Source organism: Schistocerca piceifrons, chromosome 11 (assembly GCF_021461385.2).
Source record: "Schistocerca piceifrons isolate TAMUIC-IGC-003096 chromosome 11, iqSchPice1.1, whole genome shotgun sequence".
Taxonomy (NCBI): domain Eukaryota; kingdom Metazoa; phylum Arthropoda; class Insecta; order Orthoptera; family Acrididae; genus Schistocerca; species Schistocerca piceifrons.
In genome coordinates this window covers 134,928,951-134,952,883 of record NC_060148.1, presented here as the reverse complement: position 1 = coordinate 134,952,883, position 23,933 = coordinate 134,928,951, and the positions used below count along the sequence as shown (strand labels likewise).

At 40.0% G+C, this 23,933-nt stretch overlaps 1 protein-coding gene across 1 annotated transcript in view; it reads right to left on the bottom strand.

The window, feature by feature from the left end:
* Positions 1-1,041: 1,041 nt before the first annotated feature.
* The window catches only part of LOC124720336, a 172,598-nt gene continuing 149,706 nt past the window's right edge, over positions 1,042-23,933 (bottom strand). Inside the window, exon 6 of the mRNA XM_047245653.1 lies at positions 1,042-1,181. Coding sequence (XP_047101609.1) covers positions 1,159-1,181 — 23 coding nt within the window. The 3' untranslated portion in view covers positions 1,042-1,158. The remainder of the gene's footprint in view (positions 1,182-23,933) is intronic.

Genomic DNA, 23,933 nt, shown 5'->3' with positions numbered 1-23,933 from the left:
GTGGCGCCCTCCGTCAGTAATGCTGGAATTCGATATGGTGTTGGTCCACCCTTAGCCTTGCTGACAGATTCCACTCTTGCTGCATATGTTCAATGAGGTGCTGGAAGGTTTCTTGGGGAATTCTTCATGGAGTGCTACTCTGAAGTATCGATGTCGGTCGGTGAGGCTTGGCGTGAAGTCGGCGTCCCAAAACGTCGCAAAGGTTTTTCTTTAGGATTCAGGTCTGGACTCCATGCAGGCCAGTCCATTACAGGGGCGTTATTGTCGTGTAAACACTCCACCACAGGCCGTGCATTATGAACAGGTGCTCGATCGTATTGAAAAATGCAATCGCCATTCCCGAATTGGTCTTCAACAGTGGGAAGCAAGAAGCTGCTTAAAACATCAATGTAGGCCTGTGCTGTGATAGTGCCACGCAAAACAACAAGGGGTTTGCACCCTCCATGAAAAACACGACCACATCATAACAGTACCGCCTCCGAATTTTATGTTGGCACTACACACCCTGGCAGATTACGTTCACCAGACATTCGCCATAACCGCACCCTGCCATCCGATCGCCACATTGTGTACCGTGATTCGTCACTCCACGCAACGTTTTTCCACTGTTTAATCGTTGAATGTTTGCTCCTTACACGCTCACCTTACCACATGCGAAGTCCGTGTGTTCCGTGGAGCTCCACATTCTTCTCTCTCACGATATTTAGTGACTACTGAGGTCGCTGATACGGAGTACTTGGCAGTAGGTGGCAGCACAATGCACCGAATATGAAAAACATATGTTTCTGGTGGTGTCTGGATACTGTTGATCACATAGTATATCGTCCAATATTTGAAAAAAAAGCAAACTTGAATATCTGTCAGAATCTTTTTCAATGCGTATATACACCTTCTTAAATACACTGTCAACTGCATGATGTGCATACCAATTACAATAAATTTTACAGTTCTTTCTGGTATATGGAATTGATACGACATTTCAAGGACTGCCAATTGAAACATCGTGGCTTGTGAGATTGGAGCAGCATTTAAAACAATGAAGACTATTAACCTTTATTTATTAAAAAGTAAATACACTGTATTTCCTTACTTCAGCTGTACGTAAGATGCTATGTTAGGCCACTATCCGTGCACAACCATTGCTGAAGTACCTGTTGATCAGCCTCGGCCCCATGCTGAACCTGTTAACAACGTAAGCATAAGTGTTTACAATGACGAATACATAGTAACATTTCCCCTTAATAAAACAAGAGATATTGGAATGGATTTTAGAAGTCGAAACTGAAACTACTACTGTAAAGTTCGAGCACATATGTAGTTACTATCAATGAAGTTCTGTACCACAGAATTAAACGACTTTATTTGGGAAAGTTTACCTATGAGGCTCCGTGGTGCGACATTGAGCTCGCATCCGTGATCACAGCCTTTTGAATCCCAACTACGGCATCCAGATTCAGTTTTTCACCGGTTTTTCTGAATCTCTTAGGGAAACTGCAGGCATGTTTCCCTCGAAAAGGACACAGCCGATTTCCTACCTCTTGTTTTTTTTTTTTTTAATGAAGATTCTTCTGACTGGCTTGATGCGGCCCGCCACGAATTCTTCTCCTGTGCCAACCTCTTCATCTCAGCGTAGCACTTGCCACGCATGTGCTCAACTGCTTGCTGGAAGCATTCCAGTCTCTCTAGTCTCCTTTAGTCTCCTCTAGTACCATGGAAGCCATTTACTTATCTCTTAACAAATGTCCTATCATGTTGTCTCTTCTTCCTGTCAGTGTATCCCACATATTCCTTTCGTCTCCGATTCTGTGCAGCATCTCCACCTAATTTTCAACAATCGTTTGTAGCGCCACATTTAAAATGCTTCGATTCTGTTCTGTTCCAGCTCTCCCACAGTCCAAGTTTCACTTTCATACAACGCTGTGGTCCAAACGTACATTCTCAGAAATTTCCACCTCAAATTGAGCGCTATTTTGGATACTAGTAGATTTCTCTTGGTCGGAAAAGTCCTTTTTGCCTGTGCTTGTCTGCTTTTGATGTCCTCCTTGCTCCATCCGTTATTGGTTACTTTACTGTCTAGGTACCAGAATTCATTTACTTCGTCACCATTAATCCTGATGTTAAGTTTCTCGCTGTTTTCATTTCTGCCACTTATCGTTACTTTCGTCTGTCTTCGATTTACTCTCAATCCACATTCTGTACTCATTAGACTGTTCATTCCATTCAGCATACATTGCAACCCTTCTTCACTTTAACTCTGGATACCAATCTCATTCTATCATTGATATCCTTTCAACTAGAATATTAACCCCCTCCCCCCCCCCACGAACCTCTCTTTTATTTCAATCAGTACTTCTTGTTTATGCAGTTTAAACAGTAGGGGTGATAGATAACATCCTTGTCTTCCACCCCCTTTAATAGAAGCACTTCGTTCTTGGTAGTCCACTCTCATTATTCCCTCCTGGCTCTTTCATATATTGTACATTACCCGTCTCTCCCTACAGCTTAACCCTATTTTTCTCAGAATTTCGAACATCTGGCACCACTTTACATTGTCAAATGCTATTTCCAGCTCTACAAATCCTATGAAAGTGCCATGATTTTTCTTTAGTCTTGCTTCCATTGTCAACCGCAACGTGAGAATTGCCTCTCTGGGGCCTTTGTAAGGTGTCCGCATTTTTTGGACCTTACATAAGCTTCATACGTATGAGACAGAATAAAATCCCCAGAAAATATCTCTGTATTGTCAACAGGAAGTAATTTGGCAATCTCGTGTACTGAATAACAAAACAATGTCTACCATTATAACGGCAGGGGCATGCCCAAATGAGATAAAGTGAACGGAGTTTGGAGAGCAGTGCAAGTGGCTAATGGCATTGGGAAACCCCAATTAACATTAACAAAAGAAGGCCCAACTGCAGTGCAGAAAGAAATAAGGCGAGTACAATATAGTACTTTTTAGAATAAACACAGCCGAGACTGTGGGTAAATTGTGATACTACATTAACGATGATAGCAGCGACCCACGCAAGAAAAATAAGAATTCACATATAACGAGGAAGCAGTTGGCCGAAGCGATACTGTGTGACGTAGTAGAACCGCGGTGGGGAGAGTAACGTCATATAAAAGAATTTTGAGAATTAAGTTAACACACAGAGAGCTCTGGTCTCGTGATGGGATACTCACATGTGTGTGGTAAAAGTAGCGAAGACGTTGAGACTCAAACTTTACATTTGCGAAGTGATGGCGGTAAGTTTCACGTATCGTGGCGACAAATGGACATTGGTAGTTCATATTCCTGTGGGAATTTGTGGGGGCTGAGATTTGTGCATGTCGCTCCATCCTATAGCAAGTGTGGAATTGCTATTAATTTCGACTAGGGAACATTTAACATTGTACGGAATGGAGGGAAGTTAAGACTGATTTAATTCAGTCAAAGCCAGAGTAGGGAATTAGCGTTTCAGATCCAGCACGGAGACAATGCCGCCACTGTTTCCGATCGGTAATGTACCAACACCCTTTAGGCGAGTTAAAATGTTGAGTCGATATTTGCTCACTCCAACCTGCGTACGTTTCGAATATAGAAATTCAAGAGTACATGATAGTTTTGATTACTTCAAAAAATAAAGTTCATTCTCCACCAACTTAGCCCATTGCTCATGTACAGCAAGGTAGATGTAAATATCATTGATAAAGGTTTAATTGTTTCATTTGTTATAATATTTTCATATATAGAGATAAAGTTTTAATAATCACGTATTCAATGTCTACATGGTAATTGACTTGTTGGGAGTTGAAAGTAATTAAATATTTTTGTATTTACCATATGAACCTTTAAAGGTTTGATAAATTAAAATGTAGAATGAGAAAAGGAGAGGTTGTGTTATCATTTTAGGATAAATCTTATAACTAGTCATATATAGTAATTTGTGTATTCTTGTAACGTCACAGTGGCATTTTAATTAATTTTAGACAGGACCAAAATTTGAAGCTGTGTGGTGTGCCTTTTTGCCACCCTGGGCCTGAGATGACAGTTAAGATTGTGCCGGTACAATCCCCCGTTACTAGATGGACGTTTCTAGTAGGCAAGGACAGCTTTGTGGACATTCCCGGAAGCGCGCGCCGCGCCCACGCCAGATTTGCAGAGGTTGGTCTGCGCGGCCCGCAGCTGGGGACACTGTTTGGTTTTCTGCGCATTACGCGAGAACTATGAAGAGCAATGCGGCAGTGGATTGTGGTCTGCAATGTGCACCTTCTGAAAGATAGATGTTTATTTCAATTCACGAGATGCAAAAGTTATAGCAACCTCAAAATCGGTTAATATCACAAATACTGAAAGATTAATAAAAATAGTAAACAACAACTTACAGGGACGAGCGGCCACTCATTAAAAACGTTTCGTCATAGCGGATCGAGTGCCGTAGTCATACGTTAAGATTCATAAATAATTAAGCTCGTAAAGGGCAATAAACAAAGTTTGATGGGAAACTGTTTATAAAATCATCACCATCATCATCATTTAAGACTGATTACTTTCAGCGTTCAGTCTGGAGCATAGTCCCCCTTATAAAATTCCTCCATGATCCCCTATTCAGTGCTAACATTGGAGCCTCTTCTGATGTTAAACCTATTACTTCAAAATCATTCTTAACCGAATCCAGGTACCTTCCCCTCGGTCTGCCCCGACTCCTCCTACCCTCTACTGCAGAACCCATAAGTCTCTTGCGTAACCTTGCGTCTCCCATGCGTGTAACATGACCCCATCATCTAAGCCTGTTCGCCCTGACTGCTACATCTATAGAGTTCATTCCCAGTTTTTCTTTGATTACCTCATTGTGGATACCCTCCTGCCATTGTTCCCATCTACTAGTACCTGCAATCATCCAAGCTACTTTCATATCCGTAACCTCAACCTTATTGATAAGGTAACCTGAATCCACCCAGCTTTCGCTCCGATACAACAAAGTTGATCGAACGATTGAACGGTGCACAGATATCTTAGTCCTGGTACTGACTTCCTTCTTGCAGAAGAGAGTAGATCGTAGCTGAGCGCTCACTGCATTAGCTTTGCTACACCTCGCTTCCAGTTCTTTCACTATGTTGCCATCACTGATTATAAAATTCAATAGAAAATTCATGACGTAAAGAACATCACTATATAATATTTTGGGTGGCATCACACGTATTTTAAACTAGTTAAGTTATACTATACACTTAACTTGCAATAGTTATCATTGTTTGCAAATTATTATTAACATTTATCGCCCATAATTAATTAATTATTATAGATATGAAGATCTACATCTACATCTACATCTACATCTATACTCCGCAAGCCACCTGACGGTGTGTGGCGGAGGGTACTTTGAGTACCTCTATCGGTTCTCCCTTCTATTCCAGTCTCGTATTATTCGTGGAAAGAAGGATTGTCGGTATGCCTCTGTGTGGGCTCTAATCTCTCTGATTTTATCCTCATGGTCTCTTCGCGAGATATACGTAGGAGGGAGCAATATACTGCTTGAGTCTTCGGTGAAGGTATGTTCTCGAAACTTTGACAAAAGCCCGTACCGAGATACTGAGCGTCTGTCCTGCAGAGTCTTCCACTGGAGTTTATCTATCATCTCCGTAACGCTTTCGCGATTACTAAATGATCCTGTAACGAAGCGCGCTGCTCTCCGTTGGATCTTCTCTATATCTTCTATCAACCCTATCTGGTACGGATCCCACACTGCTGAGCAGTATTCAAGCACTGGGCGAACAGGCGTACTGTAACCTACTTCCTTTGTTTTCGGATTGCATTTCCTTAGGATTCTTCCAATGAATCTCAGTCTGGCATCTGCTTTACTGACGATCAACTTTATATGATCATTCCATTTTGAATCACTCCAAATGTGTACTCCCAGATAATTTATGGTATTAACTGCTTCCAGTCGCTGACCTGCTATTTTGTAGCTAAATGATAAGGGATGTATCTTTCGCAGCACATTACATTTGTCCACACTGAGATTCTATTGCCATTCCCTGAACCATGCGTCAATTCGCTGCAGATCCTCCTGCATTTCAGTACAATTTTGCATTGTTACAACCGCTCAATGCACCACAGCATCATCTGCAAAAAGCCTCAGTGAACTTCCGATGTCATCCACCAGGTCATTTATGTATATTGTGAATAGCAACGGTCCTATGACACTCCCCTGCGGCACACCTGAAATCACTCTAACTTCGGAAGACTTCTCTCCATTGAGAATGACATGCTGCGTCCTGTTATCTAGGAACTCCTCAATCCAATCACACAATTGGTCTGATAGTCCATATGCTCTTACTTTGTTCATTAAACGACTATGGGGAACTGTATCGAACGCCATGCGGAAGTCAAGAAACACGGCATCTACCTCGGAACCCGTGTCTATGGCCCTCTGAGTCTCGTGGACGAATAGCGCGAGCTGGGTTTCATTCGACCGTCTTTTTCGAAACCCATGCTGATTCCTACAGAGTAGATTTCTAGTCTCCATAAAACTCGTTATACTCGCACATAATACGTGTTCCAAAATTCTACAACTGATCGACGTTAGAGATATAGGTCTATAGTTCTGCACATCTGTTCGACGTCCCTTCTTGAAAACGGGGATGACCTGTGCCCTTTTCCAATCCTTTGGAACGCTACGCTCTTCTAGAGACCTAGATTTTGAGCATCGCAATGCGTAGATCGCTATTGATTACGCCTAAAATCGGTGCCACACGCAGTCCTATGTTAAAACTTCGCAGCACAGATGTCAACACACAAATTTGCGCGAAGTGGCGAAAATTTGCAAAAACTGAAACTTGATTTACGGGCGATAGAATAATCCTAGAAATTAATGTAACATAGTAGATTAGACGTGCTTTTTAGCGCGGTTCCGAAGGTGTACTTATTTCTGTCGAGGGACGTATGTATCAAAATTTGTAACCTTGACTGGTGATATTGGTACTTGCATTACCAGGGGTGTTGACGTCCGAGCTAATATAATCTTGGCCAGAGTTCAGTCGTTGTGTAGCCGCCCTTTTTCTGTTTTCGCTTTTTCGTCTACTACGTGAAAGTCTGATTTCGTTTTTTACACATTGGCTGTCATTGAAGGGTTTTACTTTTATTTAATATTGTCCTAGCTAAGTATCAATTTCACCACTTTTAAAACCCAATGTTAAACGTGGGTCACTACACGTATAGTCTTCCCAACTCTGAGAGAAAATCTTTAGTAGCTGTACTACCAATGCTTACAGACGACGATACTTTAACATTTCGTTCAATTGTTTTAGTTATGAATCGCTAGTTTGTTTTTGGCGTAGATCACGTAACCTTCACGTTTGTTAATCTAACTTAAATTAATCTTCATGACTTTTATTATGTTTCAAATTAACAACGTCAGTTTATTGACAAGAATTATTAATAAATAGGTTAACTCATACGATCTCATTCAAACAAGTTCTTTAATTAGATGTCTAAGTAGGATTCCCACTAGCATCAGAGATGTTAGATAATATCCTGTCATTTTCGGTAAATCTATTTAATATCCGCAAACTGTCATTAACTATGATCACTAGTCGCGTGAAGTTAAAGTTTCCCATCATCACAGCTCAAAGTCCGAATCCGGTTATAATTTTCCATTCAGTAAAGCGATTAAATATTCACACGAATTGACATTAAAGCCAAAGAAATTGCTATTCACCTTCCCATTTATCTAATCTGATAAAAGTCCAAATTAAAGTCTTGAATTGACAATCCTCAAAAACAATCTCGTCACGATCTATTCTTGATCCCCGTTTTGCCGGCCGAGGTGGTCTCGCGGTTCTAGGCGCTCAGTCTGGAACCGCGCGACTGCTGCGGTCGCAGGTTCGAATCCTGCCTCGGGCATGGATGTGTGTGATGTCCTTAGGTTAGTTAGGTTTAAGTAGTTCTAAGTTCTAGGGGACTGATGACCTAAGATGTTAAGTCCCATAGTGCTCAGAGCCATTTGAACCGTTTTGATCCCCGTTCAATAAAGTCCCAATTGTTGTTCTCTAAAGCTGTACGTCCTAAATATCTTCCGAACTAGAACAGACTAGAGACTGGAGTATCGTAATTACAACGTATGGCTATTTATACGTTAATAAATACTGTCTTTGGTGTCCCAGGCCTACGTTCTATGACTATAATATTGATTTTCTTACGTATTGGAATAACTAATATTTTAATATTTTCTGTTTCTCCCCCTTCCCATGTTTCTAAAATTTATAATTTAATTTTCCTTTTCTTTTCTTTTGCTTTCTATGCTAGATATTTCCCTCTATTTGTTTTATATTTGTTTTTCGTAACTACTACTTGTGAAGGGACTTGGGTCATTTTGTGAATTGATATTTTAAGGACGTGGGAGCTAATTTGGGAGATATTTTTGTTTTTTCAACACCGATAGGCGCTGTAGGTGTTACAGTTGGTCAGTCGTTCTGGAGGGTGGGTGGCGAGCAAGCCCCACTTGAGGGTGGCCCATGTGGTCGTTTGAGAATCCTTTTTCGCGCAGATTTTTTTCGACAAAGAGTATTGTTTAATAGTGCAAGTGCTCAGGCATATATTTGGTGAACTTGAAGTGCTACGATTATTTGTGTGAGTGCGATTTACGAGGTATACACCGCCGTAAGTGAACATGTGGCGAACTGTGATTTCGCGCCAAAACTGTTAGAACAAAGACGACAGTGGGACTTGTGGTTCTGTTAGAATTGACTGAATAACCTGCGATTACAGCAGCCCACATTACTGCTATTGGGGGCTCGGAGTCAAATTATTATTAAAGAATAGCAGTAAACCGTCTCACCAGTGCTAATTTCATTGTGTGAAAGAAAAGGACAACGCCAATAGGTAGTGATTGAACTGTGTCGTGAAAAACTGATTTTTGTATAATAGTCGCCCAATTCTCGTTCCCTAGCATAAACTGTACTTATATCTGAGTGAATAATTAATTCAAAATCTATAACAAATGCGCGGGTGTGGAAGTGTACTAATGCACCAAGTGTAGAAATCATCCCCGTGAGAGCCAAAATTTGCAATAACATTTTTAACCAACATTTGTATATGAAGCATTTCGTGGGAAAACGCTGAAACCGCACTTCTTTATTATTTTACCTCCACATCGCAAGATACACTATCCATTGGCGTGTAAAATACGTTATCCACTTGCATAAAACTGTAAGAGATTTCAGCCACTTTACAAATGGCTTACTCTGCCAGGATACTGAATAAACAGCATTAAGCTGAGATATAAAATACAGGATTTTGAATTAACAGCATTCTGATGGTTTATCGAGGATAAACAAAAAGCTAACTCAAAATGGAGAAAAATAGTTTTCATTTAAATGTGACTCAAATGTGTAGTAGTAAAAAAGTTAAGTAAATAAGTGTAGATAGATGTGTATTTGTGTATGTTTTAATTGCTGGAGCAATACATTGTTGTATTCGGTTGTGTTGAGTTCTGTCTCAAAACCAGCAAGAAAAAAGGCTAAAGGAAAGACGAGGGAACATATTGAATATAGGACTGTGTGAATCATATTTTGGGGTAGAGTCAAGTCGTATAATCAGATGTTAACGCGTGGTCAGGTTCGAAAAACCCACCAACAGCAACGCTAAGAGGAACGATCAAAAATGACAGAAAACAGTAGGTCAAGGTAGAGAGAAGTCATGGCAGACCTTGATACGATCGAGTTGGACACGCAACAGCCAGATCAGCGAGAAAAACACGAAACAGAGGACGCAGTAATACCGAATGAGACTGAAAATGTAACACATGGTGTTCAATATGGTCAAAGAAATGGACAAGAGGACAGCATTACACATTATTCAGATGCAGAATCCGTTGACAGTAATTTACAGTTTGTAGAACCGAACGTGAAGATATTGAATCAGAAAGGTTTGCAACCACATGGAAGAACGAGTGTTAGTGCACCTACACTGTGTTCAGAAGAGAAGGAAACGGTTCACGAAAAACGAAAGAGGGAATGGTTACATCAAATGGCAACGGGCGAAAATGATGCAGGAGTGGAAAACGCCAACATATATAGTATGCTGCAGCGGTTATTACAACAATCTCAGGAATCAGACAATCGTTGGTTACAATAATCTAAAGAATCCGAAAATCGTTTAGAAGGGCGCATAACCCAAGGACAAAAAGAATTATCAGGGCGTTTAGAAGGGGGCATAACTCAAGGCAAAAAGAGTTAGAAGGGCGCAAAGCACTGAGGCTGAGAGAAACTAACAAATAAATAGAAAAAAAACCAGTGATAATATTCAAGGTCATTTAGACCGAATCCGAACTGAAGCTCAAGAAGCTCAAATTACGCTTCAAACGCTTGTTACAGGGAAAACACGAATGAGAACAGACATTGGCACTGTCCCAGTAGACATGAATATGTTACATGAAGATACACAACAAAGTGTCAAAAAAGTTAAACTTTGCCATCAGAGCGTCGACGAAAGCGGCTCATATCATTGCTAAAACGATGTCTCACAAAACAACAACGAAAGCTGCATTTAGGAAATTCGATGCTCGTATTTTAAAGATACAAGAGAAAAACGTACATCAATTTCAACGGCCCAGAAAGGAAGTTTTGCATTCAAAAGAAAGTCGAGGAGACGCGGAAAGCGTTAGTGGGGAGTCGAAAACGACGACAGAATCTTCCTTAATGTTGGTAGATAATACTGTGAAGACGGCAAATTCAACAGCCGCCGATAATACGACAGAACGAGAATGCGAATGTACAGGTGAAGTGACAGAAAGGCATATGTGAATGTCAGTCCGAAAACACAAACAGAGATCGGGAAATTAGTCCAAAACAACATATCCCAGAAGAATACGGTAACAGTAGGGAACAATGTGGTTTGCGACCACTTGCTGAAGAGAGAATAGCAGGTCAGTTGAGAATGAGGGTTGCAGCAAGGTTACGTACATCAAGCACAAAGCGCGACATACGCAGACCAAGCAATAGCGACACATTACGCAACACCACAACATGTAGGATGAATACCAATGGGTTGCAGTACAGTGTCTCACGAGCCATTATTGCTTACAAGACAAGATACAGAGCCAGTAGTGGGTGTTATGCACGCATATTGCGCAATGAAACCTGCAAGTGATTCTGCGGCACAATTATCACAGAATGAGCCCAATTACACATGTTTGCGTAAATTTTATGCAAACATAGAACCGAATTCGAGTTTTCAAAACACAGAAGGTATGATGTCACAGAGTGAAGCAAGAAATTTTGATGGTAACCACTTTCATACAGCGCGCAATAACCTGCACTATAAGGAAGGCACAAATAGTCTACATCCTCGCACATTTATTGATCAGTTCAAAGTAGGAATACCAGCACATTGGCCTGTGAAACATACACTAGATTTCATTTGTGCACACATGGAAGGAAGTATAGCCGAAATCATGCAGAAACAGTAGAAACTTGCAATTCGTATGATTCGTTTCCAGCAGCCTTTATAACTAGATGTTGGTCACCTGTGGCGCAAAAGAGAATAAAGTACGGCCTATTGCAAAATGTCTCATTTGAAAACTCGCAAGAGAGAACTGCGGTCTCTCTTTGAGAATATGGGGAAAAGAAATCAATGTTTAGACAGCCCATATAGCGATGGAGAATTGATACACATATGCAAAACTAAATTACCAATTAAATGTCAACAAGCACTGATAGGACGTGAGGGCGATAATTTTGAAACCTTTGAAGGTGTTTTGCGAGAGGTTGAGTTCATGTATGAAAATGACGCTCCAAGACGTCGTGAGTCAGGACAGAATAACTTTTAAAGGACAAGCAATAAAGAGACTAGTAATGGTAACAAGGGTAGATCGGTAATGGGATTGAATTCCAGACGAAATGGAAATACTTAAATAAGTAGGAGTAGTGGAAATACGGGACCACAACGTAATGGGTATGGTTGTAATAATAATAATAATAATTGGAACAGGACGTATATGGACGAGAATAGGAATGGCAATTGGAGACTTCGGGAAAACCGACAGACTGATTTTAATCAGCGATCGCCAGGTCAATGGAGAGAAAGTAGATGTGGAGGTGGTGCAAGAACGCAACTACAGCCAAATACGTCAGGTAATTACAGGAGAAATGAACCACAGATGGAGGTTGAATTACGTCCACCAAACCCAGGGAAGCACGTAGAATGACAGACGTCAGGTATTGCAGGGGTTCAAGTAGATAATATACTTCTTGCAGAAAGGAGTAGCGAAGTAACAGCAGCGATAAACAGGTTAAAATGTGATGGACAGGGGTCGAAATTGGAAATAGGAATGAGAGAAGGATCATCAAAAGCATCAGGACCGACACTTCAGTGCTGAGACAAGATAGATTGGACAGATATGGACAAAGAGGACGAACTCCTAGCTTTACCTAATCATGAACCAAGTAATATTGAGGAAGCATTAATGTATTTGGCGCAGATGTTTGATTCTGCACAGACGAAAGACGATTCTTCACAGGATAACACACATCCCAATGTAATTAGTCACAGTACAATTGATCAAGATGATAAGAAAAACCCACAAAATACAGCTAGTGTAGGTCAGAAATAAAAAAGGATTGTACGAACAAGTCCACCTAATCAAAAGCTTGATACGCTGCAAGATTTGTTAAAATCCATGCATAACACTTTGGAAGAAAAACAGAAATAGTCGGAAGCGTTATGGATCCAGTGAATCGAACAGAACAGGGAAGAACAGGTAGATCATAGGCCATTGATAGAGCAAGTATATCGTCTAGGCCAAAAAACGAACCAAACAATGAAGTATCTGAAAGTCCGATAAATCAGTCAGGGGTGCATAATTGTGGCACATATGAGGACATAGTACGGCAATATTACTGAGAGTATGTAATCACCAAGCTAGATACAGAAAATAGCATCGCAATAAATAACGCCATAGCTGAAGATGTGAATTTGCAACCTTCAGTGGCAGATAACAAAGATGAAAACTAATTGTTGAATTAGGGTGTGAATACCAACAATCCTAATGTAGAATCTAAACGTGAGGTACAATAACATTTAAAAAATAGTTGTCATGTTTTAAAGTCCTAATTAAATACGATCACATGGATGTGTGATGAGGAGACAAAAGTTAAAAGAGAGAGCAAGGTGTCAATATGATGTTTTAAGATCTAGATTGGCTAAGGTAGAAGCTTATCTAAAAGGAGCGAGAATATAATTACACAATTTGCAAAAGGAAAGTACTTCTCCCCAAACTACTGAACAAAAACACAAATACATCGATTAAACTATGGAGTAATTGAGGACATATTCATGGAGGAAGACAAAGAAGAGAGCATTTCGGAGATAAGTCCGATACTGTGTGTAATAGTAAAGGGTATTGGCGTCAACACAGTTATAGATAGTGGAAATGAGTTAATGACAATATCAGAGCAATTATTTAATAGTGACAATAATGACTATGACATATACAAAAAGAATGAAGATCCTGAAGTGATAAAAGTCGAACATAAATCGAAAGAAAAGAAATTGATTGACATTCCACAGCACTATTTGCTGAAGAATAGCGTGCCAATCTACAGGCACATTGGAAAATAATTTTACACTGATCATAAGGCAATTAGCCATGAGAATACTAACAAATAGATCTTGGGTAATATAGAACAAATAAAGATATGTTACAGGTTGCAGCAGAAATCCAGATGCCAACAAGAAGAACTACAAACAAGTAATGATTCAAAATTAAGCCCCATAATACTAATCAATTAAATTGGTGAAGTAGATCAGAAAAGATTAATAAAAGGAAAGTAATAGCATGACTAAGCAACAAACTAATCCACATATCACAATTCATACTTGTACATGAAATGAAGGAACCATAAAACCAAAATAAAATAATGTAAAGACATATAAATGATAAATTTTAGTAAAGTAACTAAGAAAATCTTATTTAAATATCTGTCATTTAAATATTTATTGTGTTATTCATGTACATGTTCATTGATTCAAATCTATGTAAAAGTCTATATAATTATTCGATGTAAAGTTCATGTTGTATTATATATGTAATTAATTGGTGTTAACTTTATTGTAAAATTAAACTGTAATTAGCGGTCAAGAGGTGAAGAAGACGCAGAGCCACTTCATTACCAGCGTCTGGGTAAGGAAGGAGCAGCCAAGCTGATGTTAAAAACACACAGTCGATGGGAAGCTATGGGTCTGAGTGAGAGTAAACGATTGCGCAACATGGTGTTAACAACAAACCAGTGACCAAGGGAAAGAATTCACTGACTCATACCTTTCATTAAGATGCATAACGAGCCAGGTGGATGTTAAAGAATATGCCTCACCCCATTTGCCAAAAGGATTGGGGAAAGACAGCAATTAGGACACCTGGGGTGCACACGTGCAAAGACAGCAAGCAAACCCCATTAGCGACAACAATAACGACAAGAAACAAACTAAGCCCACATTATCATCACGAGCCACTGGGAAAAATAAACACACAATATTTCTCTTAATTATCTAATGGACAAGTGTATATCTGAAGGCAGATTTATCCCTTCTGTGATCTAGTCTAACTTAATATCTCATAAGAAACATAACTGGTAAACCTTTCAATTAATTTTCTCTGAACAAAAAATCCTATCCCTATGCCCGAGAAGCGCAAGTTCCAAGAAAGAAGACGTGAAAATAAACCAAGAAAGGAAGAGAAGAGAGGGTCCCAATATGACGGCAGAAGACAGAGGATTCCTTTTTTCCTGAAAACCAGTATGAGATTTCGCAAATCAACTACAAGTAATATTCAACAAACCTTAAAAATTAATTTATTCAACAAATAAAGGTGGTCAAACCTTCTAGCAGAGTGCATATGGGGGATTTCATACATCGACCTGTAACTATAGTCGAGGAGTTACACTCAACATTCTCGATGGCAACTACATGAAAGAGGGACAAGTAAACCTAAGTCATTACCTTATTACAGTGCCTTGGATGAATTGACTATGTAATAGCAGTTGTAATCGAACACTCAGAACTGTAGATGTCAATCTTCAGCAACAGCAGAGTCTATGATATCAATATCAGCGACCACTGATCAACACTAGAGTTGAGAAGAAACTCAGCCCAAAATTAAGTGAAGGAGTGATGAAAAAAGTGATGCATGTGGCAAAGTCATGGTAATATTCTAAAAGGAGGGAAAAAGACACTCATTCCAACAAAATAATTAAAATACCAGTAAATAAATTAAATCTGTACTGCTGCACAATTGTATTTTGTAATTAATTGTATTTTTGTAATTCCACTTGCAAATTGTAGGCCTAAATGTAATCGGAAAATGTACCCTATGTTTATATTATGTATTTCATGTGTAAAGTTCCTTTATTTAATCTAAATCATCATATTTTTTATTTTTGTATTTCATGTATGAAGTCTGTTCATTTAATTTAAACATGTCAAAAAATATTTGAGTATAGTAGAGATAGAAAACGTGTTTGCAAAGATAAATAAGAAAAAGAAATGTAAAGTTGGCACTGTGGAAAATCATTAATTATTTAAATATGGTAACAGTTTAGATAAAATAAGAGATATAAGTGTTGAGACTATAGATAACAGAAACAAAACATTTCCTTAACTTCAAATCCTCTACCATAATCAACATAATGAGTGTTTGATAACTATGGCATGCCTGGAATTATTATTAACAAAGGACAATAAAGGGTGAACAAAACATTTCGACATAATTTAATAGTAAGAATAACGAAATATTATAGGACCGAATTCAACAGAACTGTTATAAAAGATTGTCAAGTAAAACAGTAATCGTCTAGAAAAAATACCATGTAAAAGCCTGATTGTAAATTAAAATTTCAGGATATTAAGACAAGATCATCTAGAATAAGGTAGACCAGTAGCTGAACAATGAAAAATTAATTGAGCTTACGATTTTCCACTGCAATGACCAATGCCACAACCATTGCTCGCAGCAGCACAAAATCAAGTCGGAAGGGATGGCATATGTGAGGAGTCCACATTTTTCAGACGTTACGTAAGCTTCATGCGTACAATACAGAATAAAATCCCCAGAAAATAACTCTATATTGTCAACAGGAAGTAATTATGGCAATCTCATGTACTGAATAACAAAACAATGTCTACCCTTATAACGACAGGGGCATGTGTAAATCAGATAAAGTGAACGCATCTTGGAGACCAGTGCATGTGGCTAATGGCAAAGAGAAACCCCAATTAATATTAACAAAAGAAGGCCCAACTGCAATGCAAAAAGAAATAAGGTGAGCAGAATATAATACCTTTTAGAATAAATGCAGCCGTGACTGTGGGTAAATGGTGATACTACATCAACGAGGCTAGCAGTGACCCGAGCAAGAAAAGTAAGAATTCACACATAACGAGGAAGCAGTTGGCTGACGTGATACTGTGTGACGTAGAACCATGGTGGGGAGCGTAACATCATATAAAACAATTTTGAGAATTAACACACAGAGAGTGGCAGGTAAAATACATGCGTGTGGTAAAATTAGCGAAGATGTTGAGACTCAAAATTTACGTTTGCAAAGTGAGGGAGGTATGCTTCACGTATTGTGGCGACAAACGCAAAGCGGCAGTGCATATTCCTGCGGGAATTTGTGGGGGCTGAGATTTGTGCATGTCGCTCCATCCCTTTAGCGAGTGTGAAACTGCCATTAATTTCGACTAGGGAACATTTAACGTTGTACGGAGTGGAGGGAAGTTAAGACTGATTGAATTCAGTCAAGGCCAGAGTAGGGAATTAGCGTTTCAGATTCAGCATGGAGACAACGCTGCCACAGTTCCCAAATGGTAATGTTCCAACACGCTTTAGGCGAGATAAAATGTTGAGTCGACATTTGCTCACTCCAACCTGTATATGCTTTGAATATAGAAATTCAATAGTTAATTACTAACATACCCTCCATTGAGTACGTGAGAGTTTTGATTAGTTTAAAAGATAAAGTTCATTCTCCACCAACTTAGCCCACTGCTCAGCTACAATAACATAGATGTAATTATCATTGATAAAGGTTTAATTGTTTCATTTCTCATAAAATTTTCATATATAGAGATAAAGTTTTAATAATTACATATTCAATGTCTACATGGTAATTAATTTGTTGGCAGTTGCAAGTAATTAAACCTCCTTTGTATTTATGACGTGAACCTTGAAAGCTTTGATAAATTAAAATGTAGAATGAGAACGGGAGAGGTTGTCTTATCATTTTAGGATAAATCCCAAACTTGTTATGTATATTAATTTGTGTATTCTTGTAACATCATAGTGTCATTTTAATTAATTTGACACAGGACCAAAATTTATAGCTATGTGGTATGCCTGTTTACCACCCTGAGCTTGAGATGACAGTTATGATACATTATCCAATGGCACGTAAGCTACGTTATCCTCTTTCATAAAGACCTTAAGGCACATCAGCCAGCTTACACCTTTACATTTCCTAAAGCCACACTGATTGTCATCTACCTCATCCTCACTTTTCTTTTCCGTTCTTCTGTATATTATTCTTTACAACAGCGTAGATGCATTAGCTATTATGCTGAGTGTGCGATAATTCCTGCGCTTGTCAGCTCTCGCATTCTTTGGAACTGTGTGGATGATATTTTCCCAAACTTTGAAACTGAGAAGTAACTGGCAAGGGGGAGGTGAGATTGAAAACGTGAGTAAATAAGCAACGAAATCTTAACAGTGTAGGAGCTCGTAGCATGGATTGTCAGCGATCTGAATGTGGTAGAGAAGCTGGAAAGCCGAAAACTACAAATGCAAGGAGTCAGTCTAGACATAGTGGGGTCAATGACGTGAGATGGAGACAGGAAAAGGTCTTCTGGTCAGGCGAATGAAGGGTAATATTAACAGTAGCATAAAATAGTATAGGCAGAGAGTGAGCTACTGTGAACAGCTCAATATTTTGTCTTCGATAAGGACAGACGCTGAGGCAATGAAAATTTGTGCCACAGCTGGGGCTTGAACCCACGTCTCATGCATGAGGTAAGGGCAGGATTTCTCCATTATGTACAAAGCTGGGGCTCTATTCCAATATCGGAGAGCCTCAGCAATACTCACGATTTAAGAAAGGGAAAATTAAGATGGGGAGAGTGTGTCAGGGGGGGCAATGAACTATGGTTAAAGTTGCAGTTGGAGTAGCCACAATTGAACAGTTGAAGTGAGAAACAGATCTGCACAATAAGCTGGAGATTTGGGTTCAAGTCCCAGCCTTAGCACCAATTTCAGATTCTGTTTTTATCAGTGGTAGGAGTTTCCCAACAGGATCGATACCCATTGAACATCAATTGGATCGATACCCAGTGAACATCACATGCAGAAGACGAAGAGATAGAAAGAGTAAATGAGAATACTAAATAGGTAATTCAGTGTATAAAGGCGTTCTAAATCTAATAATTAAGGGTGACTGAGAAACAAGAGGAGCTGTAGGAATGCAAGAGAGATTTACGGGAAAATGTTGGTTAAGTAATAGGAATGGGAGACCAGGATACTAATTGAATTCTAAAGCTTTGTGAAAGAAGCGGCGACACTTTCTGAACAAGTCACCCATCATTTTGCACGACAATGGGCGGACGCGTACAGCGCTAGCTGTGGTTGCTCTGTTTGGTCGATGGGACTGGGAAGTACTGTACCATCCACCATACTCCTCGGACTTAAGTCCTTGTGACTTTGATTTGGTTCCAAAGATGAAGGAACCACTTCGTGGCATTCGCTTCAGAACTATTCCAGAGATTCGACAGGCAGCAGACCGCTCCATTCGCACCATCAACAGAATAGACTCTGCTAACGGTATATTACGCCTTCCACATCGCTGGCAAGGGGTTCTACACAACGCTGGTGACTACTTTGAAGGGCAGAAACAGGGGCAAACATGTGACTCTTTTGTATCGGTTGAAAATAATTAGTTGACACTATTTTAGCTCCAACCCTCTTATAAAACTGTCATTATGATCTCTCCATTGGCGCCTAGTCCCCTGTTCGGATCTCTTGGAGGGGACTGACAAGGGGTAGGCCAGCCTAAGGAAAAAATAGGACCAATGAACGAGCGAGTAACATTCTACAAGCTGAGGAGAGGAATGTAAGAACTCTGAAGGTGAAAATATGAAAAGGCAGTTGCAAAAGCTCAATAGTAGATGTAGAGGGTGCCACATACGTGAAACGGAAAGAAGGTAAGGATTTATGGTTAGGCGAATATGTGGTAATATCAATAGCAGGAGAAAATGGTATAACAGGAGAAGGATTAGGTATAAATAAGAAAGTTGAAGAGGAATTGAGCTACTGTGAACAGTGATATGGTTGCTCTCATCTGTTTCGACTGTAAACCAATGTCGACAACGATAGTTTATACATATATACCGACGTCGGAATCGAAAAATGAGTACATAGGGGAAGTTAATTTTAAGGATATTGAACGAGTAATTCAGTATGTAAAGGGAGATTAAAATCTAATAAACGTGGGGGATTGGAATCTGGTTGTAGGGGAAGAAATACGAGAAAGGTTTACCGGAAAATATAGGATAAGTAGTAAGAATAAGAGAGGACACAAACTAATTGAGACCTCCAATAAATTTCAGATGGTGACAGTGAATACTCATTTCAACATTCAGAAGAGGAGGAGGTACACCTGGATATATGGGAATACTCCAGGTGCATTACATTGTGGTCGGACAGAGGTTCCCAAATCAGATATTGAATTGTAAGTCGTACCCAGGAGCATATATAGACTCATATCATAATGCAGTAACGATGAAGAGTCGACAGAGCTTTAGGAGAATCGTTTGGAAGAGTCTAAATGGAAGGAAGTGGGATACTGATGTACTCAGGAGTGATGGGACGCGTGTGGAGTTCGCTAAGGGTGCGGGTACTGCTATAAACAACATGACAATACGCAGTTCAGTTAAAGAGGAGTGGTCATCTCTAAAAATGGCAATCTCAGATGTTGCACAGACAGACATAGGTACAAGGAGGGTAGATACGATGAAATCTTGGATAAAAAAGGAAATAATTCAATTGGTGGACGACAGGAGGAAGTACAAAAAAGTTCATGGAAAGACAGGAATCCGTTCGTATTATAAAAACGGATGTACATATGTATCTATGCTCCACATACCGTCTAAAAATACTGGACTGACTTCAACCAAACTTTGCACGGCGGGGTCAGGGATTTTCTCTGCCTCGTGATGACTGGGTGTTGTATGTTGTCCTTAGGTTAGTTAGGTTTAAGTAGTTCTAAGTTCTAGTGGACATGACCATAGATGTTAAGTCCCATAGTGCTCAGAGCCATTTGAACCGTTTGAACCAAACTTTGCACACATATAACTTTCTGTCTGGAGATAATCGATGTAGGGATGAGAAACACCTACCTGTCAAATAGGTACAGGTGAAAAAGGTGTGTAGCCCATGACGAACGAATATCCAGTCTTTATTCACATTTCAGAAAGAACAATTAACGACTTCCAAGAAACTTCACACATAATGTCAAACCTTTTCCAAAACCTTTTGTCGCTGACAACAGTCACAAAATGATGAAAGCAGAAAGTTTATTACTTACTACATTTTCCCAGTTCACGCTGAAAAACTGCCGCATGAATCATGAATTTTAACCTAAGTTCTTCTATACTGCTACCGCTGTTCGCAACACATTTCTCAAATAATAAACACGCACGCTGTTGAATGTATCCACGGAAATGTTTAATTTAGGGCACGCCGTTGAGGAGATATGACGCCAAAACAAAGATGCGTGATAAACTGTCGCATCATTCGTGACGTTTTAATTTATTATTTCTATCCTGTTGACTCTACTTGCCGCGCAGGATTAGGTGAGCGGTCTAGGGCGCTGCAATCAAGGAGCGTGCGGCTGGTCCTGGCGGAGGTTCGAGTCCTCCCTCGGGCATGGGTGTGTGTGTTTGTCCTTAGGATAATTTAGGTTAAGTAGAGTGTAAGCTTTCGGACTGATGACCTTAGCAGTTAAGTCCCATAAGATTCCACACACATTTGAACATTTGACTCTACTCGCAAAACATTTCGCAGACAGTATACACATATGTCACCGAATGTATCTACAGAAATACACTAACGAAAAAAAAAAAAAAAAAAGCCGCACCACCAAGAAGCAGTTGTGCGACATAAACGAAAGTTTGTAGACGCGTTTAGACAGCTGAACGATGACGTCTATTTGGATTACGGACCGTGTGTGGTGCTGGATTGGTTAGCATACTGGACTCACATTCGGGAGGATGACGGTTCAAATGCGCGTCCGGCCATCCTGATTTATGTTTTCAATGACTTCCCTAAATCGCTAAAGGAAAATGCTGGGATGGTTCCTTTGAAAGAGCATGGCCAACTTCCTTCCCATCCTTCCTTAACCCGATGGGACCGATGACCTCGTTGTTTCGTCCCGTCCCCAAAATTAACCAACCAATCGGATCTCGAGCCAGTCGCATTAGAGTGGCACAAATAGCGTTACTATGAGTCTTCAAATTGAGCTTCCTTTAAATACACGCCGTGACGGTCGTGAGTGTTACCTACCTTTGATATTGGACGTGGTGAGTAGTTGTTAGTCAAGAATGCCTTTAAGATGACAAGAAAAAGGCCAGTTGAGGACCAGCACCCAACTTGTGTGTGTGCTAGACATTCTGCATCTACACCTGTAGCTACGGTCTGTGGTGCGATTTCTTATGACTGCAGGAGCACTCTCGTGGTTATCCCGAGTACCTTGACTGCAAAACTGCATGTCAGTCTCGTGATTCGAACTGTTGTCTGGCCATTCAGAAACAGCTCTCCAGGGGGTGTTTTCCAACAGGATAACGCTCGCTCACGTACATGTTCTGTAGAGTGTCAGCATATTTCCTTGGCCTTCTTGATCGCCAGATCTGTCCCCAATCGAACACATATGGGACATCATTGGACAAGCACTCCAGCGTCATCCACAAACAGCATTAACCTTCCCTGCATTGACTCACCAAGTGCAACAGACTTGGAATTCCATCCCACAAACTAACATCCAGAACCTGTGCAATACAATACATGCACGTCTGCATGCTTACATTCGACATCCTATGGGCTTACACCAGTTAATTTGTATGCCAGCGTTTCAGCATTTCACATTTCCAATTGCTTTCCTCGCACCTATATCAAACTGTGATACTGCAAAGTTAATCATTTAAATATTTCATCTAAAGAAATTTCTTCCCGAGATTTCATATCTCTACATTAATTATTTTGTGCTGCTGCGACTTTTTTCCCGTCAGTTCAGAAGACGCGACGTCACAAACATTGAGCCGTGGGAAAATGAAAGTGCAGGGCGAATTTCACGAAAGATACAAGTGAAATATGTCTGGAAATACACGTGCAAAATTTTAAATATACGTGAAACATATTTGACTTGCATGTACGCAAGCAAAGCCATAGGTGGAAAGTTTATCCTAAAACCCTGCAACTATTGCTGTCAAATGTGATACACTTGTTAGTTTGCATAATAAATACTGTGGCAGTGTGAGCCAGCAGTATCCTGCTGGTGTGGGTGTGATAGTGGGCCAGGAGAAGACTGGCAGACAGAGAGTGTGTGAGTAGATGGAAAAAAAAGGGAAACGTCGTAGAATGATAAGTGGAGGGAATGGACAAAGAGGTGGGGACGAGAAGATGGAAAAAGGAAAGAGGAAGAGATGTACCTTGACAGGGGGGAGGAAGAGACAGACAGAGAGAGGGGGAGGAGACAATGGTCAGGGGAATGGAGGAAGAGAAGATGGAGGCGAGAGGAGGAAATAGACAGAGAAAGGAAAGAGAAGGAGAAAGATTGGATGGAAGAGCAAATGAACAGAACAGCGAGAGGGGGGATGAGGAGATGGACAGGATAAGGAAAGAGCAGGAAATGGAGAGAGAGCAGAGGGAGGAGGAGATGAACAGTAAAAGAAGAGTTGGAGGAGATGGACATGGAGAAGGGAGGAGAAGATGGACAGAGCGAGGGATGGAAGTGGTTGACGGAGAAACAGGGCAGGAGGAGATGGACAAAGAGAAGTGAAGGAGGAAATAAATGGAGGGAGGTGGACATGAACACAGAGTGAAGAAGCGGATGGACAGGAAGGACTAGCAAATGAACAGAGAGGGGGAAGAGCACATAAACTGGGACAGGAGTAGCAGGAGCAGACAGAGGAGATAGAGAGAAAGAGAGGGAGAGAGAGGGCGGGGGTAGAGGAGATGGAGAAAGAGGAACAAGGAGGAGATGGACTAACAGAAGACTGGAAAAATTCAGTTCTATTTGGTTCAATATTTTACTACGAATTTCAGACCTGTTATCTGGAAACTCTAAACAGGTCGTACATATTCATTAATCATGGTGACATACAGTTTTATGTTATCTATGTTAACAGCAACGTTTGGTAGTATTAATGTTGAAATAAAACAGAAGAGTTGAAAAATAAGAATCAATTTAAAAAATAACATGAAATAAAGGGAATTAACTGAAGTTCCAAGTGAATAACTTTCATCTTACATTACTAGATATGTTACTGGCAGACGCAGAACAACTCGTGGTTTACCGAGTAACTACTACACGTACTTCCAAACATATTGTTGCTACACTATTCTACATCACCCACACTGGCACTTATTTGGCTCAGCAATCCTCGAATCTGTGCATACCGATGTGGTTGACCATAGAATTCTTCCGTTTCGTTTTTATTTTATTTTTATTTTTTCTTATTTGCTCATATATATATGTCTCTGTTAATTAAATGTATATGTGCCTATCATTACCTATAATTAAGGAAACGCTTCTTTGACCTGTTGACACTATTTTGATACTCAGAGCGTCCACTTGGTCTTATAGACCGAAAAGTAGGCAGTTTCCTTTTAGATATCTGATGTGCTATCATATTG